Source organism: Athalia rosae, chromosome 8 (genome assembly GCF_917208135.1).
Source record: "Athalia rosae chromosome 8, iyAthRosa1.1, whole genome shotgun sequence".
NCBI classification, from domain to species: domain Eukaryota; kingdom Metazoa; phylum Arthropoda; class Insecta; order Hymenoptera; family Athaliidae; genus Athalia; species Athalia rosae.
In genome coordinates this window covers 803347-827059 of record NC_064033.1, presented here as the reverse complement: position 1 = coordinate 827059, position 23713 = coordinate 803347, and the positions used below count along the sequence as shown (strand labels likewise).

At 44.7% G+C, this 23713-nt stretch overlaps 2 protein-coding genes and 1 long non-coding RNA gene across 15 annotated transcripts in view; 1 reads left to right on the top strand and 2 right to left on the bottom strand.

Annotated features, from left to right (window-relative positions):
• Positions 1-17143, bottom strand: part of LOC105692393 (protein bric-a-brac 1-like) — a 131843-nt gene extending 114700 nt beyond the window's left edge. For 6 of the 7 annotated variants that reach the window (XM_048659641.1, XM_048659640.1, XM_048659645.1 and 3 more), the window contains exons 1-4: positions 17002-17143; positions 16823-16940; positions 15893-16033; positions 11859-11916 (exon numbers count right to left, since the gene is read on the bottom strand). The gene's annotated coding sequence lies outside the window, so the exon portion shown is untranslated. Of the gene's footprint in view, positions 1-11858; positions 11917-12332; positions 12566-15892; positions 16034-16822; positions 16941-17001 lie in introns of those variants that run through there. The other variant, XM_048659642.1, reaches the window with a different exon arrangement.
• On the top strand, positions 12901-19017 carry LOC105692411 (MAGUK p55 subfamily member 7). 6 transcript variants are annotated; one of them, XM_012411599.3, is made up of 12 exons: positions 12901-13023; positions 13633-13725; positions 14003-14289; positions 14356-14487; positions 14738-14764; positions 15329-15496; positions 15581-15652; positions 15724-15848; positions 15918-16045; positions 16842-17144; positions 17230-17573; positions 17649-19017. In XM_012411599.3, the coding sequence occupies exons 2-12, from the start codon at positions 13689-13691 to the stop codon at positions 17823-17825; spliced, it is 1800 nt and encodes a 599-aa protein (XP_012267022.2). In that variant the 5' UTR covers positions 12901-13023; positions 13633-13688; the 3' UTR covers positions 17826-19017. The 6 variants fall into 6 exon arrangements, with proteins under 6 accessions (XP_012267022.2, XP_012267024.2, XP_048515606.1 ...); XM_012411601.4 differs by lacking the exon at positions 12901-13023 and having other exon boundaries at positions 13031-13725; positions 16968-17144; XM_048659649.1 differs by lacking the exon at positions 12901-13023 and having other exon boundaries at positions 13031-13725; positions 16860-17144.
• Positions 17583-23709, bottom strand: LOC125502071. 2 transcript variants are annotated; one of them, XR_007279882.1, is made up of 3 exons: positions 23339-23709; positions 20117-20207; positions 17583-17894 (listed from the first exon to the last, which is right to left on the bottom strand). It is a non-coding gene; the product is annotated as an uncharacterized LOC125502071 (long non-coding RNA). The 2 variants fall into 2 exon arrangements; XR_007279881.1 differs by lacking the exon at positions 23339-23709 and having other exon boundaries at positions 20117-20274.
• Positions 23710-23713: the final 4 nt, after the last annotated feature.

Genomic DNA, 23713 nt, shown 5'->3' with positions numbered 1-23713 from the left:
AACGGTTCGACTCCTCTCGATTATTCTCAAGAACAAAATAGTTGTGTTCTGAACGAACAAAAAAATGCCCAATTATAAAAAAAAAAAAATTCTACAGTCGGGTGCCAAGTTCACACAGGTATTAATCTCAGCGGAGGCTGCACAGAGTATACATAATGCGATCGCTCCGTGTATTGGAAATATACATATAACTCGCGAATACATGAGTATTATTCATACACATAACATACCGTAATGGCAACGTACGAACGCTGTGCGAGAATTACACGTATATTGCACAGTGTGTTCGACGTTGCGAGTTCAAACTTTTACCTATAAGACGAGGCTGCGGACGATATCGGCACACGGCGTACACGGGCATGTTAAAATTGAACGTACAGCCACGGAAGACACAACTATATCGACGTCGTTCGGTAGGTTCGATATAACGTAGGTAGAAACGGTGCAGGTGAGTACCGTGTGTTTATATGCACTTTATATATATTTCTCGGGTGCATGCGCAACATCTCGCTTGAACCACTTACGTGTGATTTATTATAAGAAATTATCCGAATGCTAGAAATACCGTATGATTATCTCTCCCCCACCCCACCCCACCCCACCCCCCCGCGATCCCCGGTGCATGGGATCTCGAAGAGCCTTTTCTCCTCCCCGCGAGAAAATGATCGGAGGAGGAACGAGAAAAAAGGAAGACGTGGAAGAAACGATGTGGGTAAAACATTTTCATGCTCACGTAGTTACGTTTGAGTCTAGCTGCGTACCCATACATTCGCAATCCGCTCGCATTTTATTCCCTCAATTTCAATCTTACCGAATCGAACTCGATCTGGTCGCGGACTTATAGATGCGCTTCCAATCGCCGGACAAAGGGACGGCTAATGCGAAAGTTCATACGAAGTTTCCCCAAAGGGAAATGGTCATTTAACGAGATTCTCTCAAAGAAAGAATCGAAGATCCTTCCTTCCCATCGGACGAATAAAATCACCCAAAAATATCCAACAGATTGTCCACAAAAATCCCCGAAGCAAACTGTGCAATCTAACACACGTAGACGCGCACACAAACGCAATAATATTCTCACACGAAGAGAAACACGCGGCTGACTCGTATACCTATATATACATATATATACGTATATTTATATATAAATTTATATATACGCGAAAGCATATTATGCAGCGATAGCTTTCCGTGGCATTCGACTAATTCTAGGCTCGAAGCGTTCCATTAAAGATTCAGCATGTAATTGCAGATGACCGCCGTAAGCCCGTCCGGACAGACGGACGGACAGACAGAAATACAGACGGACGGACGGACGTACGTACGTACGTAAGCGGACGTAGACGTACCCAAACGTACACAGAAACAGAAACGGCGAGTGCAGCGGCGGCTTGCCGACGTATTTGTTGCACATACTTATACGTACGAATGCACCGAGGAAGAAACGGAATCAGAAAATTTTCAGCGTGTGGATCGAACACACGTGTAGGGATGTATCGCGCAGGTGAACGGACGTACGTGTGGTATACATTATGGATAGAATCTGTACGTCGAATCGGTGTGTACTTTACAAACGCACACCGTTGTCCGGGGGTTCGCAAACGCGACTCGACGTAGGGTGTACGCGTTGAATCTGCACAGCACCGTCGTCGCCGCTGCCTACGTGAGGCAATCAGATGACCGCGTACCGGAAAATCTATCTTAATCGTTCCTTCGGATCCACGAGAGTCTGCGGTATGTGTGTGTGTGTGTGTGCATTTCAGTAATTTCGACGCGCCGCGAAAGCCTCTCGATCGCGTCGTCTCCGGTACGATTTTCCGTGGGATATAAATTTTGAGGAGACTCTCTAGTTTTTCTTGTTGGTTTTTTTTTTGTTTTTTTTTTTTCGAAAATTCTAGGAGCGCAACGACCGGGCGACGACACGGATGAGACGATCGAAGTTCGTTCGATCGATCATGACTCAAAATAATAATCCGATATATCGCATATACGCGTATATGGGCGACACGAACGTGACGAGAAATCGGATTTTTTCGATGTCGCGTACTTTGCGCCCGTGTACGGGTATTTTGAGAAAATTTGGAAATCGTGATCGGATTATCGATAGGCACACGCGTACCGGTCGGTCGAAGAATAATAATCGACCGTGGACTTTGACGACGATAGCTCCGCGCGCTCGCGTTATAAGAATATAACGGAATTTATAACGCGCCTTTCGAGCAAACAATTGGAAATGTATATAAGAATATAGTGTGTGTGTATTAAACACAAGGCGTTGTTCACGCGTGCGTGCGTGACCAATAAAATAACCATATTACAATCAAATGAATCGTGTAAACAATTCCGTCGCATTCCGATCCTAAGAATAATCGCCGATATATACCCACATCGGCGTATAATATAATATACGACCACCCTATTGCAAAATAACGAGTGGAGAAACTGATTCGAAAAAAATCGACAAACTTATCCCGTCGCGACTTCTTCTCTCTCTTCTCCAGTCTCATCTGCATCGTTCCTGCGCTACGTACGACGTGCATCCGCAGCAACGCATCGTACGTACGTACCTATAGCCGCGTAATAGCGTGGGACGACGTTGGCAAACTGCAGGGGCATATCGGACGCACGTAATAATAGATAAAAGCGAGACAAATATCGATGTGGATCAGCCCGAAGTAAGCCAGTTGCGTATAATAGAGCGGGTAAAGGATAATTGTACGTACGTACGTGTGCGTAAGCTTACACGAATCCATCTATGTACAAACGAGGTGGTGGTTGTTTTATATTTTTATTGGTCGCGCGCGCGCGATATCGTCGTTTCCCATGACATAAACAAAGTATAACCACCAATTCCGAAGATGAAATATTATAAGTAATAACGTATAGTTCGAGTCGGAGCTCACCGCTGAGCCGCGAGTCGAGGAAGAAGATAATAACACGCCGCTAAACTACACCCGATACACACGGGCGTACGCGCTCGATATACGTACGAACGGGTACACCGGTGTGCGTACACCTCATATCCTACCTACGTATAATTGTATAATTATTATTAATGATATCGAACCCTTTGCCCCCAACCCCCCCCCCCCCCTACCCCGCGGTTTCCTCGACTCATTTCTTACGCGCCGGGTGTATTACATACGTATGTATGTACGTGGAAGCGCAAAAATCGTACACATAGAGACGTATGTATAATCCATAAAATCCCATAGATCGTTTCACCCTTTTCATTCGTTTCGTTCTTTTTTTGTTTTCGATATCAAACCACGTCACCCGTGCACCTCGTATATCCCCACCCGTACCCTCTACCTACCTACCTACCCGTACACCGGTCCACCGCTCATCCCTTCGTCCGGATTTATTACTTGCTCACTTTTTTATTTTGTATATTTCTTTTTTTTTTAGTTTTTTTATTTTTTATTTTTTTTTTCAATTTATTCATAATACCTGAGAGAAAAGAAATGCTATACTCCCTTTTATATACCTGGACAAATTGCCGGCGCACCGAGCTACGCTGAGTTATGTACCAATGTGCATGAGCGATGGGAACAACCGTGGACCATAATTAAAATCGTTTTGCAATTATTATCCCAGTTTTTTTCATTAACCCTATCCTCGGGTGATTCTATAGAAATTTACACACTTTGTACGTACGAAGCGCAGGATGTACGGGTGAACGTATTCCACCGGCGTCGAGGGTGTGCGCCCTGTATTTATGGATTCAGATCTATGGATCTAAAGTCGAGCTGCTAGCCGCGACGAGCGATAGATAGACGGGGCGAATATTATATCCACAGAGTAACGAACTGGTCACTGGATGTAATGGAAATGCGAGCCAGCTACGACTCCCACTGCGGGATGATATACCCACCCTCTGATACATCGAGAGAATCCATCGGTCGACCGAGGGAAAATTTATAACCACACCGATTGATACGCGCTCCGCACAGATGCATTCCGAGAGGTATAATGTACGGTGGTGAGTGGGCATCAGAGGTGGTTGCAAAGGTGGGAAGGCAACGGCGGGTACTGCACCCGATTGACTTTGCGAATCTGCGTCGATTCCGATGCGGCTGCAACCGACGCCGCCTCCGTCGACCGACTGACAAAAACTTTTGAAACGAATGGGATTTCGTACGTGGAAATTAACGAATCCATTTTTCGAACACGTCAGCTTCCGAGATCCGGTGCGTTACCGTAGATCTCGACGTGCATCGGATCGCCGCGGTTCTCGCGGGTTCGAACCGCGTGCGCACACGTATTATACAGTTGCACAGTATGCAAGGTGGATGGATGTACACCGCGCGTTAAATTTGAAATTTCCATCTCATCAGATGTATCTCGAGGATAATAACGGTCCGAAGAAGAGAGATAATGCGAGGGGTTCACCCGGTCGAATGGTATACATATAGACGGTATAAAGGAATAATACGGTAAAGGTAAAGACTGGTAGCGATCTTTCAGATATATCTTTGATCCCCGCTCGTTTCTGATCTCTGGGATCGAAACCGAAACCCAGAATTACCGTCGATTTTGCCCATCACGAGCCTCGCAAACAGCGCATTACCACCGATTCCTCGGCTCGCCAGGGGAAACCGAGAGAGACTGTGGAGAACGGAGGGAACGCCGCGCCGTAGCGAAATGTACACGCCGAAACAAAACTCGAGAAAAATTTGATGAACGTAAAGAAAAAAAAACAAAAAAGAAGAAAAGAAAATTGCGGGGAATTAAAATGCCCAAGATATATTTTACACGTACACACACCTAACTTTGGATCCTAAGAAAAAACGAAGATTTCAATTTTGTTTATCGTAAATTCTTGCAATAATTCTGGCATACAATTACGTTAGATCGATAATCATTACGTTATGGTATCTACTCTGAATTTTTCTTGAATTACTACAAGCCTGGGCACCCTTTCGACCGCTGCACGTAATACCCCTTTAGTTATATATTTGCATATTCGTAAGTAGTGCAGACAGCTAGAAAATATCCGGGAGAACCGATGGTAAAAAGTGTAAAAAAAAGAGCGTAACAAAAGCGAACGGAGGATCGGGGGGAAAAAAGACACAAAATCTGCGCAAAATGGCGCTAAATTTTCAACGCACACGCGATCCCGTGATGAAAACATAATAATCTGCGTAGGTATACTTATATACGCACAGATATACAACCGCATACACGCTGCAGCAGCGGATTTCAGAAAGGGGGTGTGTCCTCTTCGTTATTTCGCTTATTTTAGTATACGAATTAAAGGGGTGGAATCTTCGGCGTCTCCGCAAATTAGTCCATAGGTTCGTATGAAAAAAATTATCATGCATCGCGATAATAACTGAGCGGTTTTTCGAAATATATACGCCACGTATGGAAAAAGAAATAATAATTACGGTAATGATAATGAAAAACCGAAAGTTCCATCGGTTGAAATAAAAAAAAAAAAAAAGGGAAAAAGATACACCGGCGCGTATCCCGGTGCAGGCGAAAGCATAACGATTCCGCGCAACGTACACGTGACGTCGGGTGACCTATACACGCGTACGACGTTCCTCGCGAGATAAAATTCCGCGGATCTTCGCCTCCGACTCGAAGAATCGAAGGGAGGGCGGACGAGCGCGGATCGAGGCGGTTTAACGATAATATTAAAGAATCCCATGTACGTAAGTGCGGCGCGTCACGACGTTACCACACTGCAGGCATAGCGGTATAACGTGCCGAGCTGCCGGTCAGACCGGCACAAAATGCAGCGGCAGCGGGAAAAGCCGACTCGTTACCGCGATCTCAGAGATCAGGCTCGTGCTGCTTGATCCGGCGATTATCTTTCCCATCGGTATATTTAGATACCTCGTACACCTCCGTGTCTAGCCCCCCCCCCCCCCCCTCCCCCTCGATTCGCCCGTCTTGCAGGGCAGCGACGCGTTGCGACGCACACCACCTACCTACCTACCTACCTACCCCGCGCAAAAAATGCCTAGGACGTGGTGCACGCGTGCATCGGAAAGAGCAGCGACGAATGCGGGGGGTGGGAAGGGGGGGGCGGAAGGAAAGATCGAGGCAACGCGGTAGGTGTACACGTCCGGTGTGCGGCTTCTACACGGGTAACTACCCGTTGGGCGCGATGCGCACTCGTAGGCGAATAGGTGGCGAGGGTTGGCAGCGGGCGATACGGGACGGCCCCGATGATTGCCGTTTAGATTTCCCCGATGCCCGCGGGAACGACCCCCCTTATTTGTATACCACCGCTCCAGCGTACGGACCTCTTCGATCAAATTTTTTATTTCCCTTCAGCAGAAACCAATCGTACAAATTAAAAAGAAAAATCAGACGAGCGTTTCGCGCGCACATTTGCGTCGCGCGTACGCGGCTTCGTTAGGGGTTCCTCAGCGGGTTCCGAAGCGACTGTATAGTTTAAAAACGTGATTACAATATCCATTCCTCTATCTAATAACCAATAGGAAATTCAAATCCAAGGAACCACGGGGGAGATTTTCTCGAGGGCACCGGTGCATCTGTCGAACCGCGAGGGATCACGCAGGGCTGGTGTACGCGTTGCGGATGTACAGTTATAGGTTTTCCTTTCATTCTATTTTGAATTCAATTTTTTTCAGCCCCGCACAGCGTCGTCTACGAGCGCGCGAGCGCGGCGTTACCTCCCCGCGGGGGTCTTTTTCCAATTCGGAAATTTGACCCGTGGTGCAAAACACCCCGGGGGTAAGACGAACAGATGATATAATGCGGTATCAAAAGCGCGGAAAATTATATTTGACTCGGAGACTATAATTCATGGGAATATAATAAATAAGTGGAATATATTCGCGCGTCTAAATTTCGTCCACTTTCGCATCGCTCGATTTGTCGCAATTCTTCCAGCGGTTTTACCTCAAATTTAGCATCGGTGATACGCTCGCGAGAATGCATGCGTTTACGCATCGTTATATATTCAAATGGGATACACGAAATGGCAATGAGTGGAGTATCGAGAGCGAATTCTCGCTCGAGTGAAAATTGTGACTTTTTTCTTTTTTTTTTCAACGCAACGTCGCAACGCGTAACTTCCAAACCGATACACGACGTCGCAGTGTTTTCAGATAGAAGACAATGAATCGTGGAATTGTGTAAACCGCAAAATTCTTCGGTATACCTACACTCCGCAGCGTTTATTGTGTTATTCGATAACCGACGCTTTACGTATGCTCTGTAAAACATATCGAGTTTAGAAATATATTGTATAATATTTTATCGTCGCTTCGCATACCTGACGTATATACTCGTGCATATCGGTATACATATATAAATGTACGATATTCCAGTAATAACTGCACCACGAAAGCGCGAGAGTTTACGATCCGTTAAAAATCATTATTACGTATACGCAATTTCAAGCGGTGTTGAATAAATATATAATCAAGAGTGATTGATTGATCGATTGATCGGTGCGAATGATACATGCAAAATAATCGAGGTGTACCTGGCTCGCAAAGTCCACGTTCCACGTAACTAAACGTCAAAATTACGAGTCAGCCCCCGAGAAAATTTCCTCAGATATCCACGTGGAAATGCGAAGAGAGGAGAGAAGAGGCGCGGATGTGTCATCGTGGAGGAGATTTCGTTGAAACGTAATCGTTAATCAGCGGAACGCATCCGTTCGAAAAGTCGATCAGTCATCGAGAGATCGTGTTGCACGCTGTACTCGGGGATATCGTACGAAAAGAGGGTGGTAGCGATGCGTCGCGTGTGCTGTACGCCGTATATATATATATTTGCAGAGAGAAACATGTGCGCGGGTACACAGGTAGGCGAACAGGTAGTGAAACAAAATGAAAGCTATCGGAGGTGACGATTCGCACATAGCGTAAAATCAGCGTGTATATTTAATACCTCGATATACCGGTGCAGCTGGTATACACGACCGAAACACACGCGAGAGCCAGCCCCTCTCCGATCGTTGTACGACCGAATGTTTCTATTTGCTCGAAATTCTCGTGGCCAATAGCGAAATAACAATATGCACACATTCCGCACGTGCGCCACGGTAAACGCACACTACCTGCTGCACAGGTGCGTTGTACGCGCAGGTGGAAGAAAAAGAGCGAGCGACGTAACGATACACGCGTTTTAAGGGGATGAAAAAATGTGGGGAAAAGGCTTGAAAAACTGTAGCAGCGACTGTAATTACGTCAGTTTTTCTTTACGCGCAAGAGGAGCCACTCGAACGATTTCAAATGCCTCGATACAAGTCGGATACTCCGCTAAATGTAATCGAAGTAAAAGGGTAGTTGCGGGTGCATACGTGTACGTACGTACGAATTGCCATCGTGTACACGGTATTGTGGGACACGCGCTATAAATATACCTATAGACGTCGCGTATGCGGGGGGGTATATATTCGGGCACGCTGAACTACCCCATACACACCCTGATATTTGTACAATCAGGCGCAATTAGTGGCATTATATTAATATTTATACGTTCATCTGACACCTGCAGCACCGATATATTCGAAACATGACGCCGCGCCGGTGCGTGATAAGCTTCGTGCCACCGCTCCGCGTATAGCTGCACAGCTCCCGTTGCACACAGGCGCAACCGATGAAAATCGCTACCGAATATTGGAGAAATCACTCGCATCCTCATAAATATGCCGCATACGAATATACGTAACACACGTGTCGAATATAATTGCCCGTGTGTTCTTAAAAATCGAATCATGTGCGATCGGATTATGCGCGATGCGATAAAGAAAAAATAAAATAAAATAAAAAAAGGAAATGAAAAAAAAGTCAGACACATCGTAGGTCGATCGAAGGTCGTCCCTCGTCATTTATCGAGGATGGTCCCTTATATTCGGGTTGCGTTGAGCCAGTCGAAGTTCTCCATCGCAATATAACGCGGGCGAGGGGTGCGGATCGATACTATCTATGTGATACACGTAAATAGTGAATATGGATGTGCATGTACGTACGTACGTAGGTAGGTCGCATACGTCCGTACATCGTCCGTGTATAAATTAATTTATTCATAAGAAGTGGTATATACGGCATATATAATGTTGAAAGAGAAATAAGGGTGGTTATATGTATATAAATATATGTAAGCCGAGAATTAATTGACGATATTTTCTCCGCACGAGCGAAGCCATCGGCTGGTATATATACACGAGCTTCGAATGAAATAATAAAGGTTACGACGCGAATACACGTGCGGTACGTGTGGACGTATGTACGATAATAGCCGGTAGAATTGTGTCGGTGGATATTACACACGCGTGTCCTATCGCTCCATTATGTAGAACCTAGTTACGCGGTATTCTTCTGGAAAATCGCGAGATCCCCGACGCGCCGAGCGGGAGCTGCGACGGAGTGGAGAGCCGCGTCGTCGACGATGTGTGCGGATAGAAAAGAATAAATAAATAGCAAAGTTCGCATTCCACCGTTGTATCTTTACGCGGCTCGCCGTGTTAAAACGATAAAAATCGTTTATCGCCATCCCCCTCCCGTTTCCCCTCGCTTTTTCTTACCTGCTCACGCGGCGAAACCTTCGCATCTTTTCTACAACTGCAACTACACCTGTGTACGCGAATCCTGAACAGACGTCGACGAAAATTTGTCGGAGGATTTCTGTCGAGGGAAACTTTTCCGCGGCTAATACGTGCAATTTTTCGGGGGGATGAATATGAGTAGCCCGTACGAGGTACGTCGGTAGGAATATTAAGGAAAAGCGAGAAGATTGAAGACGGAGGAGGATGGGGCGCACGAATCGATTGGGGTAACGTTAACGCTTGGAACAAAAAACAGTAATTTACTTAGTAAAACATAAAGCAGCCGCATGCCGAGCGAGCGAAAACGAAGGAAGGCAAACACATTAAACATTCAAGAGGTATAATAACCCAACCTATATTATACGGAGGTTGTACGCGTGTGCGAGGCATAACGTATATTATATGGATGCAGATGTGGACGTACATGGAACGGAACGCACACAGCCGAGGCTGTTACACCCCCGCGTTCGACTCCAGTCTATAGTTCGTAAGGCTGTTCTACCGAATTCCCATTCCCGTTCCCGTTCCCATTGCCATTTCCATTTCCATTTCCATTTCTATATATTTCCACCCACCCCCCCGCCGATTGTACGTACGTATCTAACGTCCGTAAGGACGGGAATTTTGATAAGGAAAAATACTACACGGAAAAGATTTTTACGTATACGCGTCTCGACAATTTCAAATATTAGAAATATATGAGCCTGGAGAGGGTGGTTACCGGATATGCCGATACGCACGTACAGGCGTATCCTTCGATTCTTCCGCTACACCTACGCCGCAGGATCGAATTTAACGTATAGAAAGCGGAACAACAATATTATCCTGCGACGTTACACAAGAGTGTACGCCCATAAAGAATATTTAGTACAGATATTTGCTCTCGAATCTCAATATTGGATATTCCGTATCGAGAATAGATCAACCCCCGGGCGGGAGGGCGGAGGAAAAAAAATCGAATTTTCGCCATTCGTCGTCACGTGTATCTCAGGTGCTAACAAAGTGAAATTCACCAACGATTCGAAATTTGGCATAAACACGCGAGACTCGTCACATTTTTCTCTCGGCGGTGAATATCGTGTAATAAAGCGAAAGGGGGAGAGAAAAGAAAAAAAAAAAACAAAAAATGGGATGCAGATTGAACGTTAAACGAGGTGCGGGCTTGAATAATAGAGGGTAGTGAGGAGGCATTAATTGACACAGGGGGTAAAAAGTAGGTATCGAGCGAATAGTAATATCTACGTTCGGAATGTTTTACTAGCCTTAATTTTACTCCCTTCGCAGCCAATACGTCCGGGCAGTAAATTCAAAAGTTCGACGGTCGGCGAGCGCGCGGGCGCTATTCGTTATTTTTCGGTGTATGAATGTTTCTGTTTTTAGCGTTTTTCTCGTTCGCTCTGTTTCGCTGTGTTATCCATACGTATACATTTTGTACTTACGTGTGGCGTCTACTACAACACACGAACGTCGACGCTTCGACCTTTTAACGTTTTAACGCGTTTCAACGTTTTACGGGGCCAAGCGGTTTGACCGCCGCCCGATACCGGAGCCAAGGAGTTTTAACGAAACTGCACCCCCTCGGCATCGCATCGCTGCCCCGCACACCCGTCGAGCGAACGTCGGTTATTAATATTACCAATAACAAACTTCAACGCGCGATGCAAGTTATACATCCAGAGCTATGCACGTCCCGTAACTAACCGGATCGGAAAACTATATTCTCCCGAGTTTGTTAAAACGAACAAACTTATAACGGCGATGATAAATTCACGCGCTCACGAATGATGGGTGAGAAAAAAAAAAAAAAGAAGAAAAGAAAGGTAAAATGGAAAAACGAGACCACGGTCTGTACCAAACGCGGAATTTTCGTGAGGAGGTACCAAAAGCGTGATCAATTTTCAATTGAGATCTAAAATTTCATCATTCGGTGGAGATTTGGCTGGAATAATTGATGAAAAATCGAAGGGTGGTTGTGCGTGAATTGAAATTTTAGGGGGTGCTTCGTTGAACTCGGTTTGGCATTGTCCACCAGCGTGATCTGTGAGTGGTTTGTGGAGGCACACGTACCCGCGGATAGTGCAGAACGCTTTCTATCCCGCGAAATGATCGCGTATCGTCGTTCATCTGTTTTTGTTTATTATTCTGAAGAGCGAAATAAAAGAATAAAGATGCGGAGGACGCTTCGGTGGATCCCACCGCGTAGCGGCGTCGTACATTAATTTTTATCGATTGTTCAACGAGAGAAATCAATAATAAGCGGATAAATAGCGACATGGATACACGGAATAAAATAAAATGGATAAACTTCATTTTGACTCACCGAAACGTCGAGTTTGTTGAGAGGAACGGCCGAGTCTTTTCTTCTGAATATTCTGCAACTAAAAATAAGGAACAATCCATTAAAATCTCCAATAAAACTGAGAACCCCATCCAACACCTTTCTTGGTATAAAATAATAGCGGGGAATTAAGCGGGATGGGTTTATACGCGACGACCACTTGTGGATTTCAGAGCTGCTTATGTACACCTTTTATATAGAGTTGCCGGACCACGAGGGCGGACTTTTGGAACTCTAAATGCGTATTTAGTAAATGTAATGGAATATTCAGAGTTCTGGAAGTCTCTGGAATTTTTTGGGAATTCCTAACTGTCCCTACGCGTGGGCGTACCGCTCCGACAGCGAATGTTATTTCCAAAAATTGTCGAGCCGTGTCAACGCCATGTCAAACTTGTTTTGGAGTCGTGTGGGTGAAATCGACTGAATTTGGGCTTCGTATTTGAAAATTTCGCTTACCGGTCAGCGGCAGGGAGTCTTCGACGCGTTTTCGTACCGCACATCAGACGCACAAACTTTACACAACGTTTTACACTGTAAACATTGATTTAATTACCAAACTATCATCCGATCGTAGAGATATTTGTCTCTGCCGTTGCTTTGCCTTCGCTTTGCAGACAACTGCACGTATGATGTACACAGAAATTCCAAACCGTGCTGCCACCAAACGTTTTACGGGGCCTCGGATGGATTTGACCGTCGGTGAGGCAGCTACCAGGCAACGGCTCGACCTTCATTCGTCCCGTCGACGTTCGTTTGTTTTCTTGCATCGACAAATGCCGCTCTGGCGCGCCGGTTCGAACGACCGACCGCGCGCTACTTCGGATGGCCCCGGCGACGCGGCGCAGAATTGAGAGAAATGGACGTTTAATAAAATATTTCAGCTTCCGACGAATTGACGTGCGACACGCGGCGTACGTTGGGCAATTTTTCCCCAAGCCTGGACGGCTTCGTTTCGTCCGAAATACGGAGTTTACGATGCACGTACGATTTTTCATCCCCATCCCCATCGCCATCCCCAAAATGCGCATGCAGCGAAACAGCACCCGCCACCTAGTGCCTTGCAAAATGGCGCAGGGTTCTAGTTTGCCGTGAGAACGCGTTCTCTTCGAAAAATGTCAGTGCGTTTGGACGTGAAAATCAATACTAGGTATTAGATTTTACGCCAACTATCGAATTAGGGATACCCCTTTGGTTCTCGACCCAATCTTCGAGTTTTCGTTCATTCGCGCGAACGTCCGCCGGGTATATTTCATTTATTCGCCGTTATTGCCTCAATATTCAATAAAAATATACACATCCCCTTTCACACCGTTCCAATAACTACCGTACACTTCTGGCCTCCTCTCAGCCCTGAAAAAAAATGTCACCCTACCCCGTTTGCGCCTGAACCATGTCTTACGTAACGTGTTTTTCAACGAAACTTTACCGAGGTAAAATCTCTCGAGTGTCCGATTCGTACGTGCGAATAATAAGCTGACTCGCCAGCGCGTTAACCGGCGGCTAGCTGCTCGCTAAGTTGCTCGAAGAAGCTTTAGGGCTAAATTTAATACCCGACCTATCGCAGTTCTCTCGGATCGCTCGCTCGTTCCCGTTGTGCCTTGGTGTTTTATAGCTACGAAATAACGGTGTCAATACCCTTGGGAATGGGAGAAGACGAGGGCTGTCGCGTTCGTTGACGATCCTATCGCGGTAGTCCGCGTTGTTCAATGCTTCGTATTTATACGCTTTCCATCTTCATCGCCGTCTCATATTCCAGCAGTCGGGAAAGTGGTAGTTGAACGACTGGGATTTCCACTGTTCGGCTAACGAGCGATGACAGCTATCATGGAAAACACCAATTGGGATCCAGGTGAGTCGATTGCTTCCACTTCTTGTTTTGCTTGATCGTAACATCAATTTATGGTACATTCGAGCAAAAGTTACTATAATTAGCTATCGATCTGATAGACAAACGGGTGTCTCTCTCTCTGGCTCCGGTATATCAACTCGCGAATTTCTATTTATAGAGAATTAATGCCGTCTGTACGCCCCCGGCATCTTTACCGCACTTGTTTATATTTACTGCAACCGTAAAATCTCAGGGATTGCACATTTGACCGGTTCTGGTTTAATTTTCATACCAACAGCATTGTCCAAGCTACTCAACTCGCTGGAAGAAAATAAAACGGACCTCCCCACCTGCACCGACGAGGAATTTGGGTTTCTCAGCGATTTACTGAGATCAAAAGAACTCAACGCTTTGGTCAACGTTCATAATAAAATAATCAGCAATGCGAAGGATGACAAATTTTTTCCCGTTCTGTCCAACTCGATGGACATCGATGTAGAAGTTCTGGATCTCCTCGCCGTCAGAACCCATATTTCCGAAGATTGCAAAGAACTCTTCCATCTCTTACAGAGACCCCACATACAGGTAAAAATTAAACGGACGATATCCTGATTCGAAATCACTCACGCCGCGCTAATTTCACACCTGCAGGGTCTGCTGTGCGCTCACGACGCCGTTGCTCAGAAAGATTATTATCCAAGGCTTCCGGAGATTCCATTGGAAGTCGACGAGGACGAGGAAACGATAAAAATTGTACAGCTTGTTAAATCCAATGAACCCTTGGTACGTATAATCTATTGTTGGACTAGGCTTGTGGTGAACGCACATTGCGGTTCTCGATCTAGATTTAACGAAGCGATGATCGCTGTCCCTGCAGTATCTGCTTTTTTTTACGTAGAATCGGTAACAGAAAAAAAAAACATTTCTTTGCTCGTTCAAAATTTTGACAATATTGTAACAAGGAGTTTTAAGATGAATAATCAAAGGTCAAATGTATTAATCAATTTCTTTTATCGACAAACTTGCTTTGAAGTGCGGTGCTGGTGTTGAACCGATTGTGGTAAGTTTTCCATCATTGTGAATGTTCCAGTTATAGTCGAAAAAAAAAAAAAAAAACACCCGTTTGCTCCTAATTCCGAAATATTAGATCATTCGTAGAAAATAAATCGAATCTCGCATATTACCAGCCTGCTATACTCGTAGTTTTCTTTTCGTAAGAAATACTGTGCGGTAATTGTCACCCTAATTTTGTAGCATACTCAGTAATGATCTCGAGTCTTGATTCTATACTAATACCGTGTTCATCAAATACCATGGGAGAGTTCAATATTACCGTAGCCAGTTAAAAAGATACGTTGCACGATCGTTAAATACTTGCGCTTCAACGGACGAGTCAAGTTCTCGGATTACAATCTGCTGCACTGTCAGCAGAAAAAATTGCCTGGTTTGCCTGAGTTCTGGTTCATGAGGAGGTTGCTTAACTTTTACAAGCAATTTCCCATCCGTCAGGGAATGTAAAATAATCCGTATCTCATACGACAAACTCATGCAAACGAAAGCTAATTGATAGTCTAAATATCGAATGCGAAAGACATCTGTACGTCAATTTGTCTGTTCGAAATAGGGCGCAACCATAAAGACTTGTGAGGAAACTGGCAAGATCGTTATTGCGCGGATAATGCTCGGAGGCGCAGCCGACAGATCCGGCCTAATTCATGTCGGAGACGAAGTTTGCGAGGTCAACGGAATCAGCGTGGAAGGAAAAACTCCGAATTGTGTATTGAAAATTTTGGTGAGTGGGTTCTCCAAATGTTAGACTCTGAGTCAACGCACGAGAGGAAATTTTTTTGAATATTCCTGTACTCTGATATTTCAGCAAAATTCCGAAGGCACGATCACGTTCAAAATAGTACCAGCCGACAGCAAAAGTGGGATCAGAGAAAGCAAAGTAATATCTCGTTTAAAAACCATCGTTTTTCGACGATGCAAAAACCCGAATTAAACTTTCGATCATTGCAGGTTCGAGTTCGGGCGCATTTCTCTTACACGGCGGCTGACGACCGTTACATACCTTGCAAGGAGGCAGGCTTAGATTTTGTCAAAGGAGATGTGCTGCATATCGTCAGTCAGGACGATGCCTACTGGTGAGTTCGATTTTATCGGGAATAATTTTCTTGAAAATACTCACTCGGGTTATTTGTTGTCATCCGAAGGTGGCAGGCGCGTCGCGAAGGCGACCGAAACATGAGGGCTGGTCTCATCCCCAGTCGAGCTCTTCAGGAAAGGATCATCATCCTCGAACGTCAGCAGAAGGAAAAAAATGGTGAAACTGACAACATAAGTAAGTGGTACACGTTACTATCTTTTTGAATATTTAATGCATCTTGCTCGCGTAGTGTGCCTTAGAATTTAGAGATTTGAGGGGAGAAATCTGTTTATGATTTTGAAAAAAAAATCGAAAACTTTGGGTTGACGCAATTATTTTATCACTTTTGAAAAAATGCAAAAAAACCGATGCATTTTCGGGCGTCTGATTGGATCGCTCCCCTTGATGATTTGTATCGTTAACCGAAATACGAATGATCAGTCATTTCGTTTCGAGACTTCAGAGTTACAAGTTGACGAAAACAGGGTAAATATTGTTAAGTTGAGTAAAAAAATATTCGAGGTTTAGTTGAATAGCGTATGGATATTTAAATAAAATATGTTAATGGATTATAGTCAGCTAGTTCTATTATTTGAGATGTGCATCAATATTGTAATCGTATTTGAAATATTAGCCGTTGTTCTTTAAACGTTTGTGTCGGTGTCTTTTTATTTCCGCAAAGTCCAACAAGCGATCATTTCTTCCATTGGTAAAAAATCATATGCAATTGAAAACGACCGTCGATACAATAATTTTTACGATAATCTCACCCTTCGCATGAATCGGGACGTAGGTATCTAACATTACCATTTTCAAATGCTCATCCACTAACACGGAACGACCCCGCTCGTTCGTTCATTCATTCGAGTCAAAAAATGTCTTCGACGATGACATTTAAGGGATGCGTTTGTAATCAGTGCTCCGCTAAAAAAGAGACGAGCCACCGCTTTCGTTAACAAATAATCGACTCACCCCCCTAACTCTCGGTTAGGCCTGTGTTCTGTTCCAGTGCCTTTGCCTGCCCTGTGCCCCCGTCCCCAGACCTCTTTGCACGCCTCGCCCACAAAGTGCAACTTGCAGGGTCTTAAAACTAAAAAGATCATGTATGACGCGGCAGAGAACGACGACTTTGACCGCGAAGAGATACCCACCTATGAGGAGGTCGCCAAACTCTATCCCAGGCCAGGATTCTACAGGCCGATAGTCCTCGTGGGACCCCCCGGAGTCGGGAGGAACGAACTGAAGCGGAGACTCGTAGCTACGGACCCGGAAAAGTACAGGACACCCATCCCCTGTGAGTGCCAAGAGATCAGACTCCGGCTACCTGTAGGGGAAAAAGCTCGACAAAAAAATAAATGATCCTCTCCGCTCGTTTGCAGACACTTCCAGACCTCCGAGACCGGGGGAGATCGACGGGAAGGAATACTTTTTCGTGAGTCGTGAGAAAATGGAAGAAGACATAGCTTTGCTAAAGTTAATCGAGTACGGGGAGTACAAGGGGAATTTATACGGCACCAGCGGCGAGAGCGTCAAGTCCTTGGTGAATGCCGGTTACGTGTGCCTCCTCAGCCCTCATTACCAGGCCCTCAAGATGTTGCGTACGCCGCAGCTCAAGCCGTTCGTTATTTACGTGAAACCGCCGAGGTTCGACATCCTAAAGGAGACTAGAAACGAGGCGAGGGCAAGATCCACTTTCGACGAGACAAACTCCAGGGGTTTTACGGTAAGTTGATCAACACGGGGAAAAATTGCGCCGTCGCCAATCATTCGTTAATTCGGACTCACCCTCGTGTTCCAGGACGAAGAGTTCCACGAGATGATCCACAGCGCTGACCGAATAGAATTTCTTTACTCTCACCTGTTCGACGAGACGATCGTCAACGCGGATCTGTCCATGGCCTTCGAACAGCTAGTCGGTGCGATATCCCGAGTGGAAACCGAACCCCTCTGGGTCCCCGCGTCCTGGGTACAATGAAAACGTGGATGGAGAAGTTCCCCCGTAGACCCCCATCTCAGAAGGTGAAACCCTCTTCCGGAAGCTCGTCTTCGGGGACAGAGGTAAAAATAAATTTCAGAAATTATAATCTGGTGAAAAAACATGTGCGCTGTGAATAGCAAAGGAACATGTATCGTTGAAGAAATTAGAAAGATTATTCTCTTCCTGGAAAGAAGGTACAAGGGCTGCAATTTAGGGCAGTTTTGTCTCAAGGTATTCGTAACTGATTTCCAATTGTAATTATCGTTTGCCACCGATCGTTTGGGTGATTGACGACAATTGCAAAATGTTATGTGATTATTTCCAAGCCACAGTCGCGGCGTGGATTTCGCTAGTTCGTTGATATTACGTTTATCGTTGGCAATAAGTTGGTGTACAGCATATTGTACCTAGACAATTATTCTATGGTAATTTTTATCGTTAGAATCCTCACTGCCAATTTTAATTACTCCCCGTGAAATTTGAAATAGATTCGAACGTTATCTTTTTATTTGAAACGTAGCAACGCGAAGAGAAATGATTTTCGATCAGACGTACGTACGCAAAGTTACCGTTTCGTCACTTGGGCAGCATTTTAAAGATTAAATCACGACACCCTCTACTAGGTTTTCAAATATAAATAGAATTCGTTGAAAGTTGAGTATTAATGGGTAAGAAGAAAAAGTCCTAGCTAAATAATTATCTTGTCATTATTATATTTTGTCGGGCAACCCCAGATACGAGTGAAAACTTGCGTGAAAAAAAGACATTGATAGGATTCGCACCGTTAAAATGAAGTTGAATTGTAATATAGGTAATAAAAATTAATAATCTGTAACAGATATTGAAATTGTATGGATTATTACTTATTATTGAATATTATTAATTAATAATAATTAACCCTATTGTTGTTGATTGTTGCCAAATAAATAAATAGAAGACGAGGAATGAAGCGTAATAAAAAAAAAAAAATAAAAAGGAAAGAATAATAATAAAATATTAATACCCTACGTTGTATTTTCCACTTAGCTAATATTATAATATTGTAATACGCTATTTTCCATATTAAATAAAATATATTATATATTGTATCTCAATTAAATATGTATAAACACGATTAATATCGATATGGAGTTCGTTATTGATGTACACTTTGAATGCATTTTCTCTATAATATACGATCACGATTCGACAACTCTTGTACACCCGTGTCATTCGCATCTCCGACATTTGACTATCAAATTAATCATTCCACAAGCAGAGGAGATCAGCCGATTAATGAATTATCGGGATTTGCGGTTATCGCACCGGTCCACATGGTACAAAAGGATCATCGCACGCATCTCGAAAATAAAATTAGATGACCTAGACACAGTTGGCTGCGATTTACGGGCAAAGGCCTCCACCGAGCACCCGTGACATAAAAAACCTTAACAAACTTTCAAAATCGCCATTAGCCATTGCGATTCGAGCTTGACGCGTTAATGTCCTTTCTATCCCTCTCTCCTCCTTTATCGGATAGTTATAATTTTAATTAATACCTGCGTCACGTATCGTGGACATACCTCATCCCGTACGTGTGTCTACATCCCACAATGGTACACCTGGGGCGCGGACCCCTCGTGCTTTCGGTGTACGAATTGCGCAATTATCGCATGTTTAAATAATATCGTGTCTGTTTAACGAGAAGCGGCTAAGTCTCAATTGTTATGCTCCGCGTGCATTTACCGATATTATGTGCAGGTAGGTACGAACGATACGTACGTACGTACGTAGATCCAGCTATTTGTCGATCGCTAGTCCGATGCCAATGTTTATATTAAGTTTACGAATTTAAGAAGCGCGTTGTGCTTACCGTCCGCGATGCAGTTAAACGCGCGTAACTCTTTACTTTCGGCTAAAATAAACCCAAACTAAATTTAAACGTACGAGCATACATAATACGTGTGTATCGCACTCACAGCCATCCCACAGCTAAGAACATCGGCACTGCCAACACTTGTGATTATTTTTCATTTTATTATTTATGCATCGACATAGGTATAGGTGGACGGTAATAACAACGTTCGTCGATAGAAACATATTAAAGTCTCATGTATCTCGGCTTAACCGCTGAAATGCGGACACGCTCCTCGTGATTCTAGAAACTATATGTATACGCCTTTGATGATGATCGTGAGTGAGTTAAATTTTTTTATCAGTATGCGTCTACTTACTCGATTATCCGTAAATCGCGAAAGAATCTATAAAACAAATGGCCACATATGATTAAGAAATATAGAAATAATTACCGAAAGGTCTGCGAAGGGACAGGAGTATCGCCGGTCTTCTCGTCGAGTATATTGTATCGCAGGTCCGTCCGCCTTGTAAGTCCACGAGCAACTGATAAGAAACGCGTAGTTATTGAGATTGGCAATGAGAACCGTATTAGCTCAGTTGTCGCTGAGATCGGGCTTACCCTAATCCCTTCGGCTGGATCAGGATCGACGGTTGGGAGAGGGAATAATATTTACCGAATTCAAATTCGTAGCGATCGGTGCGCGTAATCACGATCGGTTGTCGCAGTATTTTAGCAGCTTCGCATCGTTCCATTACCAAATATTATTTCGACAATTCGGTTTTCACTAATTTTTATTTCAAACCGTTAAGTGTTTGCGCGTGTTTGAATGTCGCGGTAGGTTTGGTTTTTACAACAGCGTTGACGTAAATTTCGGTGCTACAGGTGAGAGATTTTCCTGACATTGAATAAGCAAAAATTATGAAGATTCTCATTCTTGTTCTTCCTCATTGTATTCGCTATTTCGCTGTACCTGACGCGGCAAAAAGTTGCCCGTAAATTATTCCCCCACCCGTATAATATCCTGTGTGTTATAATACAGATAATATATGATATCATACATAGTTATATTCACCTGTATAGTTATACATCATAACTTTGGCAGAGTAATGTGTACGAAATTGTGTATAAAAATACGTTGCACACGCTTGATCCGTACGCGCACGTGATATTTTAAAGACTGGAATAGTTCCCAGGGGGAAAAACCGAATTAATTACGAATTTGCATCGATGAAATATTTTCGCCCTTGATTCCCTCGTACACACGAACCACGGCAAGGTCGACACCCTACAATTCTTGAACCCCCGAACTCCTTTTCTTTAAATATATATTTGCACGATGTCAACGTGTTCGTGTATAGGTGAAATTCAGTTCCTACCAGCTGTGGCACACTTTTTATACTCCAGCGGAGAAGGTCGATGTTTTGTGATTTAATTAGAGAAAAATGGGGCGAAGATAAGGGATTTTTGGGGAAGGAGAATACAACGCGCGAGTATATTTTGTGATATACGCGCGAGATCAAAAAATAATCTAAACAAAAAAAAAAAAAAATGGAAAGAGGACAGCCATATGCTTATTTTTGGCAAGGCGATGCTTGACGAGAGCTTTCACTACCGAGGCAATCGCAATATTTCATCTAGGTATACCGTACGTAAATTCGATTGAACCATTTTTACCAGGCCCCCGGTGTTCGGGGATATCGAGTATCCGCAGTAATCGTAAAACAAGATCATCGTTTTAATTTTTTTTATAGCAACGCAAATTCTTCGACGATTCGATAAGGAGTAGAAGCACGCGCTTTTCGAATTCCTTTACACGGAACAGTTCTCCTACAATCTTTCCGTTGTAACACGCTCGGTGTTTGACGAGTCTCGGAATTATTCAGGTCTAATAATTAAACGCGCACGCTTCGTGTTTTATCGATAACTTTAGAATGGATACGAGTGTAAAGCCTTGCCCGAGGTGATGCGCCCGTATTGTGGACGAACGTGGATACACGTATAGGTATATACGCAATACCGAACACGCCCAACACCTTCGAGGCAGGCAGCGCGAATTATTCTAATTAACTCCGTTGTCTCGGATACCGTACGATACCTGTATTTGATTTTATTTAATTAATACAGATATACGTCGCTCGTCCTCGGACCCACGTTATTCCTATCGGTCATTTTCACCCTCTGCTCGTCCTTTGGGAACCGAGCCTTTTTCCCCCTTTTTTCGTCTGGTCGGCGTTGCACAAAAATATTTCTCCATTAAATAACCTTGACTGATTCAATTTGGGGCAACTCGTACGTTGAAATATTTTACCTCACGTTACGTAGAATCTTGTACACACATGTGAAACCATGTAAGACCTCCGTACTCCATATCGCAAATACTCGTACACGGGTGTGCGAGCTTCATACCTGTGCAAGTTAAAATAATCAGCACGTGTCCGATAAATATATGTATGATTAACCAGCGGCGGGTCTGTTGAGCAACGAACTTTGCATATCCATCTAATATCCATCCATCTGGCTATCGTGCTCGTGTACATACGAAAACTACGTATAGGCGAAGGCGTATGCCCATATCATCCACCGCGCCTATATTTACTCACGCATGGGTGACGCTCGTGTAAAAATCCAACGTATACGTGGCCGTGAAAACCGCCCCGTGAACCGCGGGTATAATAACCGAATAATTCGATGCCGGGGGCTAACCGACGTAAAAGTATCTCAAGGTACGCGCGACAGCGGACCATATCCACGATGCGCGAGGAAAGGTACATCTCGTTGAAAAGTATGCGGCATCACCCGTGACGCTGTAGCGGCAAAAAAAAAAGGTTCGAGGTGAGGGTTCCGCCGAGGTGAATTAATTAGAACGACTCCGTGCACGAACGGAGAGCAAAAAAAAAAAAAACAGAGTACGGGCCGAATGGTATTCTTTAATTCATCGTCGTTCGCGCGACGGTAGAAGGTCTGTGTTTGCGGAGAGGGAGGACAAAAAAAAAAAAGGGTTGCATTCTCCGACCTCCCCCCGTTTTCGTGCGCCCGATAAAATCGAAGGTTTCCCACTCGAAGTCGGGGCACATACAGGCGATTCGTTTGTTGTTTGATCGAGACTCCGGACGATTTACGACGGAAGAATTTATGCCCTACACCCTTCTGGCGCCCTCGGCGTTCGCAGGTGAGTCGGAGGGTCCGTCGAGACACGCGGACGTCGTTCAGACGTATCCGAACGCGTATCCGATCCAAACACCCCCCGAAGGCCGAGTGACGGGGCGACGCGTCGAAAGGGGTTGGTGGGGAGTATCGCACCTCGTACGTAATCGCGCGTGCGTGTCGCGTGCCTGGATTCCGACTTCCACCCTCGAACACCCCGAGCGGAGGGTCTGAAAACCCGAACCCCCGAATCAGACACCTCGATACTCCAGAGCTGCGAATAACAATCCCGAAGTTTTGTCCGGTCGCGGATCACAGCCGAGGCTGCGATTGTAGTAAGACTCTACGGGGAGTAGAATACGACGGTATCGGGTACGGTAACCCTGGCCGGTTGTACCTGGTCCCAGCGCGTAATATACCTTGGAAGTTACACCTACTCGGTAGTCGTCGGGTACGACGTTACGGCGATAACTTAATTACGTAATTGCCCTCGTCGCTTCGCGTATAATACGATTATTATTCCACTTACGTCCATCCTCTGCGGTCCGCGATGCGGCCAAGTTTATACCGCGCACAGTGGAGGTTTGTTAATCAGCTCATCGAAGATAGCGCGCATCTCCGCTGATGCTCCATTCAACGGCGAATTTCTAACGATTTTCGATTTTTTCCATTCTGAAATCGTGAAAATGCGATTCCACATGACCATGTATCTCACGGCGGAGAAGAGGAATGGAACCCCGTTCACAAAATCCGCGTACCAGTTCAGCCGGACTCGCAAATCGTGATTACCTTTCACGAAAGCGGGGTGTACATCATTTAAAAGTTTTCAAATTTAAATTCTCTCCGTGTACGCGAGGATGACTTATCGTTTTTGGTCCCTGCAGCTGCACGCAATGTAATTACC